We start from the raw sequence: 15,701 nt of genomic DNA, 5'->3' as shown, positions 1-15,701 counted from the left end.
GTGCAGTGGCCCCGTCCGTTTAAGCTGCAGTACCTACAAATGGCCAGCATGTCCAATTCGCTTCAATGCAACCACTGGGTTCTGGGGGCTTGGTTTGTACCCCACAAAGATGTCCACCGCTACCAAATGACACTTGTTGACGACCCCCTTCAGGTTTTTTGGCACACACTATAGGGCTCATGTGGTTAAACTGCGTCTTTCTTTCTTCATAGGTCATCTGTTACATACTGTATTGTTACATTAGAGCAGGGATGGCAAACTCATTTTAGCTCAGGGGCCACATGGAGGAGGGCCAGAGGGCCAGAGGGCCGGACCGGTACCGGTACCGGACCGGTAAAATCATGGCATAATAACTAATAATAACAATAACTACAACTTCAGATAGTTTTCTTTGTTTACTTTACTTAGTCTTAGTTAGTACAAGCACATTCTGAAAATGTAAACTTCACAAATAGGGATGGCCAAATGGAGACATTTATTAACTGTTTACCGTTAGGCCTTACCGATTAATTAATCGATAACCGTTAAGAACTTTTTTTTTTTTTTTTTTTTTGTGCCAAAATACATTTTATTTCAAAGGGGCAAGTCTACACAGTTTGTTTTGTGTCTCCAGCAGAGTTTCTAGCTAGTGTCTCTATCTCTCTCTGGAAGAGGTTGCACATGAACTCTGCAGCCGCACTGAGGCGCTCCAACACAAACAATACCAATACAAAGACGAGGAAGAAGAAGAGGAAAGTGGAAGTTACGTGTGGTTGCAGGTGTAGACTTGGCCAAAAAACAATTAAAACATTTTTGCCAAAAAAAAAAAAAAAAATCATCTCGCGGGCCGGATTAAACTAGTTAGCGGGCCTGATCCGGCCCGCGGGCCGTATGTTTGACATCCCTGCATTAGAGTCACCATCCTGACACACCAGCCCTCACAATACTATGATGTGAACACTGTATTACACTGTGTTACTTTCAAATGCCTCTGCCTAACAGTCTGTACTTTGGAAGCTCTGAAAAGGAGTAGAATTAAATGTGTGTGTGTGTGTGTGTGTGTGTGTGTGTGTGTGTGTGTGTGTGTGTGTGTGTGTGTGTGTGTGTGTGTGTGTGTGTGTGTGTGTGTGTGTGTGTGTGTGTGTGTGTGTGTGTGTGTGTGTGTGTGTGCGTGCGTGCGTGCGTGTGCGTGCATGCGTGCGTGTGTGTTTTTGCTTGTTCGCCACAGAGATCCGCGAGGCCTTCAAGGTGTTTGACCGCGATGGGAATGGGTTCATCTCTAAGCAGGAGCTGGGCATGGCCATGCGCTCCCTGGGATACATGCCAAACGAAGTGGAGCTGGAAGTGATCATCCAGAGACTGGACATGGACGGTCAGACAAGCACACACACACACACACACGCACGCGCACACGCACGCGCACACGCACACGCACACGCACACAGACACACAGACACGCACACGCACACGCACACACACACACACACACACACACACACACACACACACACACACACACACATGCAAATACCTAATGCAGGAAAACCTTTATCATAAAGTACAGAAGCATCCTTATCAAGACAAAACTAAAACCATACTTATTACTTATTTTATTTAGACCTACGTTATACATTTCTATATCCTTGTCCTTGACTGTCTTATGTAAAGCACTTTGATTTGCTGTTGTAAAATAAACAAATAAACATTTGGCAGGTGACGGCCTGGTGGACTTTGAGGAATTTGTAACTCTCCTTGGCCCGAAGCTGACGGCGGCCGGCATGCCGGATAAATTCAACGGCACCGACTTTGACTCCGTCTTCTGGAAGGTAATCATTACTCAGTCTCTGACGCTACACTTCCTACTTATTATCAGGTGACAGGAGTCAAAGGCAGCACGCGTAGTAAACTGACAAGCACAGAATCGAGCATTTAAGACAGCACGTCTAAAAGGCAGAAATTTGTTTAACTGACGCATTCTCTGCACGGCTAATGGGAAGTTGCCTCCCACAGTGCCGTTGGAAGCCTTTTGTGGTAAGATTTCGTGACTCCCGTGTGACAGCTATAGTGTCCTTCAAAACCCATAGGGTGGCCTACCCGTACCGATTTGCGTGTCCTTCTTATATTTCATTTAATTGCTCAATCTCAGAGTAAACAAAATGTAAATTATTTCGCTCAGAGTAGCATAGATAATTACCTGCTCACGTTTGACGTGTAATGGAAATTAATGAGTTGTTGGTGTTAATCTTCAAGACACATCTGACTTAATTTGTGATAATATGTGATAATGACTGGAGTAGCTGTTGCGATTGGCAGCGCTAAACAAGGGCAAAAATCTCAGAAGATACAAAATGTACTCTCTGTGCTCTCAAGTGAGCAGATGTAACATTTGGTTACATTTGTACAATGAGTTACAAATGGATAAATCAACACTGATACATTTAGTGTAGGCCAGGGGTGGGCAACTTTGATGATGGAGAGGGCCACTATATTTCCACACTCACTCCAAAGGGAGCCACATTGCTTATAATGTCGGGCAGACATCACCTCTTATCTCCGTATTTTAACTTTTTTTGTAAATTAATGCCATACTTCACAAAAGTAGCAAAAATAGCCGATCTGTGCGACGCGTTTTGAGCTTGTATAGATCTGCAATAATTTTTTTGCTATTTTTTTATTGGAATCATGAAAAGTAACAAATGCATTTAGTTATACTCATGTTAACTTTTTGAACTTAAATACAAATACATTGGACATAAAAAAGACAATAGAATTTGAATACTAGTCATTAAGCTACTAATATAGACTGAAGCAATTCAAGCGGGTCATGTTTGCATGTTTGGAATTGTAACAGCTGAAATCAATAATATATCATTAAGTGAAGGTGGGGGCCGCATGTGGCCCCCGGGCCACCAGTTGCCCATATAAGAAAGCAGATTCTTAGTATAGGTTAAAGTATTAGCCTAACCACTATACTGTATGATAGAGGCTTCCAACTTTATGCCAGATAAAGACAAGAGACCCAAGGGACGTTTAACGTATCTGACAAAGATTGCATAGCTTAACAATTATTATATCTGGCGGAACACCAGAGTTCTATCCTGCCAATGTGATGCAGAGAACAGATGGACTGAGTATCAAGGATTTTTTTAAAGAATAAAGCTAAGTTCTGATTAGTAGGCAAGCTTGCCTTCCGGCACAGATCAAAGACTGGCAACTTTAACTTTAAACTTCTTTCATCTGAGATCGCTTCCTTTGTCCTCATCTACCTTCTGTTTGTGTGTGTGTGTGTGTGTGTGTGTGTGTGTGTGTGTGTGTGTGTGCGTGTGCGTGCGTGCGTGTGTGTGCCTAACGTTAAACTTATCTCATCCAAGGTCCCTTCCTTTGTCCTTGTCTACCTTCTGTTCGTACGTGTGTGTTTGCGTCATTGCTCATGCATGTGTGGGTGTTTGCCTTGCGTCATGGCACTGCATGGCACACAGAGCGATCAGTTAGGCACAGCTTATATTTTCAGTGGGTCGCCAGAATCCATACATTAATTGCGTGTAAAACAGTAGTGTCCCAATCAAACCCTGACAGTGCATTCAATTCAAATATAGGCTATATGCTATGGCCTAGGGTGTGGCTGCTCAACCATTGTTGGTATTTAAATAACATATCGTTGCTGTCCGGCAGAAACCAGCTAACTCCATTTTGATGCTGCATTTCTTTCCATAAATCAGTGCTAATGAACACCCTTTACGTCTGTGTGTTGGTAAAAAAAAATTGAACCAATGAAAAGCATTAAAAAGCCCTTCTGACAAAACCAGCTAACTCTATTGGATCCTCAAACTTTCTTGCTGACTCCAGGCTCCGCCCCCTTTTGACCTCCAACCTCATTGTGAGCTTGGAGGTCCATTCAGCTGTTCTTATCAATTATGAACAAAACCTCTTAAATCCACTTGTTTTTAATTTCCTGAAAAATTTACATTTTGGAGTTAGCTGGTTTCTGCCGGACAGCAGAGATATAGGAGAAGCAAATACGTTTCTGCTGTGGAAAAGTTAAAGTGTGGAAGCAGTAAAATCGAGCAGTAAACACATCAACGATATCTTGACATATCAACTTAATAATCATGCACTCGCTCATTCTCAGTCACGTTCTTCTTCATTTAAACCACACATTAAAGCACAAGGACGTGCGTCCCTGCACGTCCTTGTGTCGGAGCTCTCTGGATACGACTATGTTAACTGCTGTCCATTGAGCAGAGACAGTAAAAGAAAGCCAGGACGCAACGGTTCACGACACTCTTACATGACGAGCGGTATATGAACACATAGCCTATTATATCAAGAATCAGATAGAGACGCGCTACTTAGTAGCTACTTATGGAAATGAATGCATCTCTTTTTCTCCCCATTCCTCCCTCTCCTTCTCTCTCTCCTGAACACTCGTCTCTTTGGAGACGCATTGCAGCCGTAACAGTTTGTTTTAACCCATTAAGGCCTGAGGTTCCGATTCTACAAATGTCTTCTAAATCCTAATCCTTTTTCATGTCAAGAACCCCAGAATGTATATGTATTTGGCCGCGGATCCCCATCTCAAAATATTTTGTTCCAGGGACCCCCAGAAGCAAAGATTTGAGTTAAAAATGTTCGCTTTAAAACAATACATATTCCAAGATTTCCACACATTTTCACAATTTTTCAAAAATAGCAGATCTACAAGCTCGTAGCGCGGCACTCGGTGCCGCGCTACGAGCTTGTATATCTGCTATTTTTGAATAGCCAAAGTGTAAAATAATGATTTTTTAGCTCAAATCAAAAAGTGACACAGATGCGTTCCAGGTCTTGATGGGTTAATTCTTATTAGGCCTAATAGGGTTAATGAAGAATCAAGTACTTGAAGAAGTTGATCTGCCGTTTGAGCGCAAGCGGCAGATCAGATAGGATTAACGCTCTGCGCCTCCGCCAGGCGGAAGATAGGGCCCAGAGTGAGTGTACGGTAGACGGAAATTATACCGTCTTATATTGGCCATTAGCGAGGACTAATTATAATATGGAGATAGGTGGGAAATGAGTGAAGTGGTCCTTCAACAGCGATGATCTTGCTGTGTGCCTTCCAGCAGTGGTGTAAAGGAACTAGGTACATTTACTCAAGTACTGTACTTAAGTCCAATTTTGAGGTACTTTTACTTTACTGGAGAATTTCCAATTGTCTATACTTTTACTTCTACTCCATTACATCTCAGAGGCAAATATTGTACTTTTACTCCACTACAATTATTTGAAAACTTTAGTTACTACCGTAGTTACTTTGCAGATATAAATTATGACATTGTAAAACATACATGAACAACTTTAGCCCTATTTTATACCCAGGCTATGATGCGACGCGTTGTGAGCTTGTAGATCTGAAATTTTCAATCATTTTAGTACTTTTACTTTTGGTACTTTTGATACCAATACTTTTGTACTTTTACTCAAGTCAATTTTGAATTCCGGACTTTTACTTGTAACAGAGCACTTCTACATTGCAGTATTGATACTTTTACTTTAAGTAAAACATTTGAGTACTTTTTCCACCACTGCCTTCCAGTGTGACATGCAGAAGCTGACGGTGGACGAGCTGAAGAGGCTGCTGTACGACACGTTCTGTGACCACCTGTCCATGAAAGACATCGAGAACATCATCATGACCGAGGAGAAGCACTTAGAGAACCCTCACTGCCAGGTGGACATAGACAGTAAGCAACAGCCCCGTCTTATAGGTGGAAACAATATGCTACGATGCTGAATTAAAGCGTTGGTTCGTTCTCAAAGTGGGGTCCGTCCGGGGACCCCCAGGGGTCCTTGGGCGTGGGGGTTCCCCAGCAAAATGATGAACAGTTAAGCACTATTTCATGAATTGCTTTTTTTTTAAAGAGGAGCTCGCGATTCTGTGCTTTGTGAGCTTGTAGATCAGGTTATTCTTTTAAATGTTTGTCCATGCCATGAACAAAAGAGGGATGCCAGGTTTAAAGTGATTAATTTCACTATAATTTCACCGGCTAGAAGTTAATCCGATGAAAGAATGTATTGTAAAAGAATAACTATTCAGATCATAGGTTTCTCTGTCCCTGACGACTAGAGTCTAGTAGTCAACGGTAACAACGGTAGGTTGTGCGTCGGTTTGCCAAGTGGGAGACTGGGGTTCGATCCCAGCTCGCGTCTAAATCACTACATATGCATTGCGTAGAAAAAAGTTCAACACAATTCAACTCCTGACGCGGGCAGGCTTGTGTGTTAGACGAGCACTAATCTCTCAAGAACAGATTCTGCTCTGCGTTTGAATCTGTCGGGGGGGTTCGTCATATCGCGTACACACTGGCCTACAAGTGGGCGTGCCTTCAGATCAGGAAGCAGGCCGCACTTTACCCAATCAAATGTAGTGGGCGGGATTTACGTGTCTGCCGATCCTTCCCCACTAGAAACAAACCGAAACTCATTCAACAATAGCGTCCTCGGAGCAGACAAAACCACGGAAAGATATTCACATTTTAACTTGCTCTTTCATCATAGAAACAAGTGGGCTTATAACCAAAACGATCCATGTTCTCTGGGAGAAGTGGTGTTAGTGCTACGTCGACTTCCTCCCAGAGCCAAGTGAGATAGTAAAAAACAGCAGAGGGCGCTGTTTTTCCTTTTCATTTGGCGATGGGTTCCCAGATTGGACGAGCACAAACGTGACAATTTCTCCCTGTCAGATTGCCCGCACCTCCCTACCTGCCCTCTCGCCTCTCATTGATAATTACTTCCCATTTGAAAAGCCCTTGATACTGTAAATGATGTATGTGTGTGTGTGTGTGTGTGTGTGTGTGTGTGTGTGTGTGTGTGTGTGTGTGTGTGTATATATATATATATATATATCCTACATATAATTAACGGAATGTCAGTCTGTCAGTCAGTCAGTCAGTCAGTCTGTCTGTCTGACGTGCTTGGTTCTCCTCAGTGGCTGAAGCAATTGCTCCGCACGTGCACATGGCCATTCATCATTAGCAAATGAAATGCCCACCGTGAGGAAGCCTGTTTTTCACTTTACCCAAATTCAAGCTGTTTATTAGAGTTTTTATGTAAAAGAATGTCGCCATGGTAACGGCCGCCCGAGCTATGGGTTGGGATGAGTGATCAAACTGCGCATGCGTCGAATCCACAGACCCACTCTGTTAGACTGTTGCCGTCTGGCACAAGCACACACACACACACACACACACAAAACGTGCTTAAACTTGAAGGACTTTAATTTACGGGCCATTATTACGGTTGTGTGTCTGTGTGTGCACTGTGGGTCCAGGACACGGCGATGGGACGCGTGCGGTGTGTGTGTGTGTGTGTGTGTGTGTGTGTGTGTGGGGGGGGTGCGGTTCGCGACGCTACGCGCACGTGTGTGTATATGTGTCTGGTTGGGTTCGTGTGGGTGTGTTCACTGTGGGTCCAGGACGTGGCGACGGGACGCGTGCGGGTCCGCCCGTGTGTGTGTGTGTGTGTGTGTGTGTGTGTGTGTGGAACTGTGGCAGGTACCAACAGTCACTTTCCATCCCTGATATACTGTCTGTGCACAGCGCATAACCCAAACTGCACTTATGGGTGCTCATATCCCCCGACGGGTATGGTCTAGTATATATATATATTTATTATTTATTATATATAATATATGTTTTCTTTTTTTTTACAAAACCCTAGACAACCTCATTTCAATAATTATACAATATCTTTGCGGCTCAAATAATATCATGCCACAGATATTCGGAGATTGCCATGGTTGGTAGCATACACCTTAATATGCTGATCATAGCCCCATTTGTTTGCCAGTCAACGTTGCAATCGAGATGCAATTATGTGGCATACAGGTGTGAAAACGAATCTCCCTGGCTCTGTTCATCCCATAATTGTGTTTGCATACTTGTAAAAGGTTTTGTGATGAGCCCTCGCTTGGAAATGACTATTAAACGTCTCTCTAGCATTAAATAAGATTCAATTCGATGGACCAGGCAGATGATCTAATACCTTTCTCTCTCTGTCTCTCCCACTCTTTGTCTCCTCGCCCCACCACCACCTCCTCCTCGCGTTCTCCCCGAGGTTCCAGCCCGACGCAGCAGGTCAAGCAGACGTGCGTGCGCAAGAGCCTGATATGCGCCTTCGCCATTGCGTTCATCATCAGCGTCATGCTCATCGCAGCCAATCAAGTGCTGCGAAGCGGCATGAAGTAGAAGGCAGCAGCATCATTTCAGGGCCTTAATCCTCATCTAAAGGCGACCTGACACAAATAACTGAGAAGATTCAACTATTACACTAACAAAAGACAGACAATCAGACAAAAAAAAATAACTAGACTGAACTCTCTGAGGGTCAGACACAGACTCATCAAAATCACCAAGTGCAGCAAATTTACAGGAATCCGACTTTATGATGTGGCCACAGAGACACTTTGAAAACCTTCCCTGCACAATATGAGGCACGTGGTACGAGGCCAAGGGGACCTCACACAAAACGACCAGTGGAAGACCTACAAATGGACTTATCACTCTACATGACGCTTTCGACATTTAATAGGCTGTATGCACAGCAGCCATATCGGAGAGAAATTGGGCCTCTTCTTACTTCCCTCACAGGTGTTACCAATGATACTAATGAAGGCTCTGTTCCATTCTGGTCAAACAGAGTCAGGGTGCTGATATTGTTGCATGTTGGCTCACTGGAAACACCAGTGGGTCTCAAAGTGTGGTCCAGGGACCCTCATGGTTCCTTGAGGGGGTTCCAAATGGCACCTTAAAAGGTGTGTAACTCTGAGAGTGTACAAATTTACATTTGTACACTCACAGATTAATGGGGGTCCTTGAAATTAAAAGGTTTGGGAACCACTGTGCTACACGAAATGCAACAGAGCCTTCATTAGTATCATTGGTAACACCTGTGAAGGAAGTAAGGAAGAGGCCCAATTTCTTTCCAATAGGTCTGCTGTGCGTAGAGCCTATTGCCATGCGCATTCGGGCGGTGTGGAATACAGTATGGATGCTTGATAGAGAGAGACGTGTAGTGTATGTCAGATGTATTGGTCTAGATGTGTTACAGTAGGTATGAGTAATGGAGGACATAATTATGTTTGAGGTTTGAGTGTTATTGAGTGACATTATCCAAAGTTGTGGAGATATTGTAAGTATAGTGGAACCCTTAAAATAAAAATAAACAGCATGGTAATAAATAGGTAATAAATAGTAACAGTAGTATGGTTCACAAACGGTACTATTGGATAATGAGGATGAGTTAAGACGTTGTGGTAAGTGTGTGCTAAACAGGTGGTCTACATGGACTAGATAGTACCAGACTCGAGACTAGCTAGACGTACCATACTTTTCTCTGAGCTGCCTCCCACCCAAATGCCCATCATCTATGCATGAAGTGCATGGATTTAAACAGTCGTCTCTTGACATGTTTGTAAGAGTTCTTATCAGTGTATTCTTCATTATGACTGTGTAAACAGAGCTGTTTCACGTACTTAACGACAACTGTGACCAATTAACGTGTGTGCAGGATATCAGCGTTCACAAAAAAAACGACAAAAAAAACAAAACAAAAAACAACCCAACTGCATGTGCAATGAAGGGCTGGTTTGGTACAAGCTCCTAAAAAAAATTAAAAAAGGACTGTCGGGGGAAAATGACTGCTAAGCTGTGGACTGTTTAGCCTCACTGAGCACCCAATGACACATCCCTAACTGCCATTGAGGCGCGACCAATTTCGAGACAATTGGGTTTGTATCATACTGTAGTGCGTCGCTCAGTCATTTAAAGAATATGCGTTTAGTGTGTGATCTGTTCAGTGGTCAGGATGCAAATGTGTTGCAAATGTATTTGGGTCTTTTCATTCGGTTGTCAGGCGAAATGCATTGCAATAAGTTGATGTAAAGTAGGCGTCTCACCATGTTTTGGATGGATATGAACCCTGAAGAAAGGCTATAAGCAATGGACCTAATAACTGCTGAGGTCTAACAGTGATACATATTTTCCTGGCACTTTTAAAACTAGACAAAAAATATGGCAATACCGTAGAAAAAAACGACGTAAAAAACAAAACAAAAAACTACAGGAAGTACATGGACTTCCTCTGTGAGATACTGGACAAATATCAAACAGCCAACTGAAAACCTTTGTGTTGCTTCGATGCTGTCCGAGTCCCCCATTGTGTTTTATTCTCACACCGGCTGGGGGCCAAACACAGAGAAGGTTTTTGCAATAACACATTCACATTTGGAGACCATCTTCTCAAATTGCTACTCTTGTGTGTAGAGTGTTTTGCAGGCATTCGGTTTACCACTTAAAGTAGTTCTTCACCAAAGAAATGACTTTATTTCTATCGTTTACCTACACGGTGGTGTCTCTGACTCACGGAGAATTTTCTTTTGTAAAATATTCCTTAACGGTGAATGAAGAATCCCAAAAAGTCCGCTCAAAGACCTTACCAAAGAATATCACCACAGAAGACAAAAATTCACTTTTAAAACACTTCCCCTTGAAACCGTGACATGCACGAGCGAAGAACGCGCATGGGCGTGCCAGTGGGCTCATTCACATGCTCCCAGGCGTGCGCGTCATTTCGTACATGAGCCGGTTTTCCCCGGAAGTGTTTAAAAAGTGTATTTACTTCTTATATGGTCATATTTTGGGAAGGCACTAAATGGATTACGGTAGAAAACACTTTGAAGCCCTACATGAGCTGTGCTTTGGAGTTTATGGACATATTTTTGCTGTTGTTAAGTCATGTCTCTGATTAATTCCATTCATCAAGTTTTTTCTTGATCCATTTTTGGATTCTTCATTCACCGTTAAGGAATGTTTTACAAACGAACATTCTCCGTGAGTCAAAGACACCACCGGGTACTGTAGGTAAACGATAGAAATAAAGTCATGTCTTGCCTGAAGTACTCCTCTAAACCCTGTATACTTCGTTGTACGTAAAATAGCGAAAATAGCCGATTCACAAGCTCACAATGTGTCGCAACGTGCCGCGTTGTGAGCTTGTATATCGGCTATTCTCACCAGATGTTCGCCTATTTTTGCCGAATGTTTGCCTAGTCATGACATGCCCAGAATAGGGCCACCAGGGCTCATGTGGTTAAGGTCTGCCATTCACTGGCTTGCATATCATACCAACTTCAACCAAAGCTTAGATAGGACATGACGGTAACGGACAGATGTGAGACTCCAGAAAGCACAACTAGCCCACCTACTGTATGGGCTGGCTTAGTCTAATGGTGAAATGAACATGTGATTTTCAGATACATTTTTATTATCATTTTGAATGTCCTTAAAAATCCCTTGGAAAAACAAATATTTAACAAAAGTCTGCAGGCTAGATTGTACTGTATTATCTGATTTTTAGGTAGCGCTATTGGCAGCTCTGCAGCAGTGGGACCTTATGTAAGTGGCAGCGGCGCGCCTCATGGAGGCAACAGAATTAGAATATCGTATCGCCCCGAGCCAGCCAGGATAACGATTAGCATTATCTGATGCAACCGGGCAATTTGTCAAAAGTGCCAAGGCTGTACAATGAACTGACTCATCTATTAATAAACACCTTGCTTTCCATTTTTTTTGCACTTTACAACGCGCTGCAGCGCACAACAACTCACCGCCTTGATTGTTCATCTACTGTACTTAAAGTCATGTGTTAGACATACAGAGTTACTTTAACATAGATTTATCTATTTTTGTGATGAGAATGCAAAAGGGCATAGCAAACTGACTGACGAATGGTACTGCATTGTTTATTTGTAGTTCTGTCATTAAAGGGGGAAACGTTTTGTCACGGGGAATCTAGTTCTAATAATTTGATTTGATGCCTTATTCTTCGACACACTTTGTACTTTTACATAAAACATCACCATCAGTCATGGGGGAGTGTTTGGAGCAAAATGTACAAAGAATAACCGATATTTATTTTCTTTTTACAGATGGGAAAAAGAGTATTGTATCAATATGTTGATAGTCTATTGAATGTTCTATTTCCATTATACTGTACTTCAATACTTGTCTTTGGATCTTGCAAAATCACATTACAGTTTATTGACTATGTGACATATTATGTTCATTGATTTCACCGGATGTTCTTCTGTGTGCATAGACTGGTGTTTCATATGAATAAAAAAAGGATATAATGACGCTGTCATATGCCAGTAAAAGTCATTTTCGATCTTGTCAAATTGCAACACTCCAGATGACTTTATGAAACATGGGGCATCCATTTCACCATATTGATTGACATCCTGACATTTCACATAGAAAACCCACTGATGGATTTGCCAAGGTTCAGTGAGTCCTTGGATTGCTTTATTCCATTGCAAGATGCGATGCCTCTTGGCTTGGGAAGAGTGTACCGGGCCCCATCTGTCACATTTAAACCAATCAAATCACTTTCTTTTTACACCTTGGATGCCCAAAGATGATAGTCACACCACTCTATTGACATTCCGACCGAGGCAGGGACAGACCGTTTGAAATACTAACGCACTACAAAACAATTTATTTTACACATGGTATAAAGTAATAACATCCGGTGACATAAACAGTGCAGGATTTCATCTTCACAATGACTATACTGTCTCTATACAGACAGAGTAGACTATAGAATTGTTCTGTATAGAGTTGTTCTAATAGTATAAAACCTGTTTGAAGACACTTGACAATATCTATCAAGGCCAAGACACTACAATTCCTCGTTTTAATTTAACCCATTAAGACCTGGAACTGTGTCATTTTTGGATTTGAGCTAAAAAGCATTATTTTACACTTTGGGCTATTCAAAAATAGCAGATCTACAAGCTCATAGCGCGGCACTGAGTGCCGCGCTATGAGCTTGTAGATCTGCTATTTCTGAAAAATCGTGAAAATGTGTGCAAATCTTTGAATATATATATTTTTAAAGCGAACATTTTTAACTCAAATCTTTGCTTCTGGGGGTCCCTGGAACAACATATTTTGACTGGGGTCTGCGGCCAAATAGCCTACATATAATTTTGGGGGTCCTTGACATGAAAAAGATTCAGCACCACTGATATAGAAACATACGTTTTTCAGAAAACTGTTGGGATTTAGGAGACATGTAGATCGGCTTCAGGTCTCAATGGGTTAACACTGAGGACCCTTACAAGTCCATTTGGTTACATTTGTTTTAAATTAACATTATGAGCCTACAGTATAACTAATACTGACACGATACTGACCATGATACTGACAGTCCCTATCAACTTACTTACATATTGTTCATCTGTATCCCGAGGAAATTTACCCCATTGGGGTAAATTTAAAGAAGTGGAATAATTAACTAGAAGGGGCATCATGTGTGTCACACAGCAACCCATTCTACCAAATGTTTGATGTTTCCATAAGCCATGATTTTGCAATGCAAAACAACCGAAGACAGTTTCATTCAAAAAAACTGATGTACTGTAGGCACAAATTTATGGACACATAGCCCACATTTTGTAGAAACACACACACGCAGTCATCTTTATTCCAATCAGGAGTTACTGGGATTTTGGACTTGAAATGAAACCGTAATTTATATGCAACAGCATTTAAATAATCTTCGCCCGATAACTCTAGTTGAAGTGGGGTTTCCCTGTGCCTCATAAATATGTTGGGAAAAAATAAAGCACCCCAAGGTGAATGCAGGCTTTCACTTAAGGTTAAGAATGCTCAGCCACTATTTGGAGCCTTGACACAATGGTGGTGGTGGTGGAGCGCTGAACTTGAAAGCACTGAATCACGGCAGTACAAAAACGCTAGAAAGACGGTGACACAGAGATCAAGTGTTTTTTTTAAAATCTTATTTAACCAGGAAAAACAAGTTAAGAACAAATTCTGGCCTCATGAGGCAAGGCCTCTTGAGGGAGAGGGGAAAGGTTGCTAAAAGAAATCAACAATCAGGTTAAAACAATAAACACAACACTATGCAATCATTTACATACAAGAAAAAATAGAAAAGTGCTCCTCGGAGCACAGGTCTCCGCCAGGTCAGGTACGTTATTCTGGCCTCCTGGTGGCGCTATAATAGGCCAATGTGAAAAGGGTGCCATTTATTCTTAGGTCTTTCACGGCAATCAGACACTGCATTCATGATTTGAGGCATTTTGTTCCAAAAATGAGTTTTGCTAAATTAGACCTGCTGGTGGCGCTATAACAGGCCAATGTGAAAAGGGTGGCATTTCTTCCTCGGCCTAGTGGGAATGTGCGTGTGAAAATTCACGGAAATCGCTAGCTGCGTGCATAGTTTGAGGCTTTTTGTTCAAAACAGACCAATCCTGCAAACTTTGGAAGCCAACCATAGGCAATGAGGATGGAATATGGGAAATCGGACACATTTGTGTTGATCACATGACTATAGAGATACTGTGTACCGATGCATGACGTTTGGATAAAATCTGTAGGAGTAATGTAAAAAAATGGGTTTTGCACAAATCGGCCTCCTGGTGGCGCTATAACAGGCCCATGTGAAAATATTGGGGCAGAGGTGCTGAATTGGCATCCAGGGAGTGTGTGTGCACAGTTTCGGAGCGACCGGGCCAACGGTGCCGGAGATTAGCTGCTAACACACAGACAGGACGGACGGACACACACACGGACGGACGGACGGACAGGGGCGAAAACATACTCTCTCGCCATGCCTTTCGGCCTGGCGGAGACAATGAAAGTGAAACCACACATTACTGCAGTAATGTGTGGTTTCACTTTAAAGCCGAATAAGACAACAAATAAACGAGGCTGACAGTCTGAGGGACAGCGGCATTTGTCTTTAAGAATGTCCTTAAAGATCAAAGTGTCAGGTTCTTTTGTAGGTCTTTGCAGCAGATTGAAACAACAACAAACCTAGCACAGAGTTTGTGTTGTTCAGGACCTTCAGCAGAATCAAATGAGCAGAGCGGGTGTTGTATGCAGGAGATGAGGAGTGCAACAGCTGACACAGATAGGGGGGCACAGACCAAGGAGAGTTTTGCACATTGAGGGGAGGGTGAGTATATAAAGATCGGTTATCATTTGGTGTGAAAGTGGATGTTGACCAAAATAAACCCTAGCATCCCTATTCTGGGGCAAATATTCAGCTAAAATAGCAAATCCACTTGCCTTGTGGATCGGCTGTTTTCAGCAAAGAGATTTGAGCCCTGGGGGACCCCTGTCAACTATGTACTGTATATACGATTACTTATATATTGGCTGCTTTGTGGACTAAATTGACTGGTTAATTGGATAATATATGAAGACAAGGACCAAGTCTAACTAATTGGATCATCAGATGTGAAGCAAGGCAGTTCTGAGCTCCATGATATTCTGCATTAAGAGGACAATGCGACTCATATGACAGCGAACAGCGACGTTTACGAAAGACTATTGTGTAAGTCTTTTGGTATAAGACAAAAGGCTATTGTGCAGATCCAGAGAGTGAGAATGGAATAATATTTGATGGAACGTGTTTTTCCATACAATGATCTCCATCATCTGAATTTCACTTTCATGCAGTGGGCCATTAACAACTGACCCCCCCCCCCCCACCACCACATTCACACGCACGCACGCACGCACGCACGCACGCACGCACGCACGCACGCACGCACGCACGCACGCACGCACGCACGCACGCACGCACGCACGCACGCACACACACACACACACACACACACACACACACACACACACACACACACACACACACACAAA

At 42.6% G+C, this 15,701-nt stretch overlaps 1 protein-coding gene across 1 annotated transcript in view; it reads left to right on the top strand.

Moving 5' to 3' along the window:
- cabp7a (calcium binding protein 7a) overlaps positions 1–10,449 on the top strand; it is a 37,774-nt gene extending 27,325 nt beyond the window's left edge. Inside the window, exons 2-5 of the mRNA XM_080432579.1 lie at positions 1,208–1,351; positions 1,693–1,805; positions 5,552–5,699; positions 8,071–10,449. Coding sequence (XP_080288705.1) covers positions 1,208–1,351; positions 1,693–1,805; positions 5,552–5,699; positions 8,071–8,201 — 536 coding nt within the window. The 3' untranslated portion in view covers positions 8,202–10,449. The remainder of the gene's footprint in view (positions 1–1,207; positions 1,352–1,692; positions 1,806–5,551; positions 5,700–8,070) is intronic.
- Positions 10,450–15,701: the final 5,252 nt, after the last annotated feature.

This window comes from Gymnoscopelus braueri (genome assembly GCF_963280865.1).
Source record: "Gymnoscopelus braueri genome assembly, chromosome: 7".
In the NCBI taxonomy this organism is placed as follows: domain Eukaryota; kingdom Metazoa; phylum Chordata; class Actinopteri; order Myctophiformes; family Myctophidae; genus Gymnoscopelus; species Gymnoscopelus braueri.
This window is presented reverse-complemented; position numbering and strand designations above follow the sequence as displayed.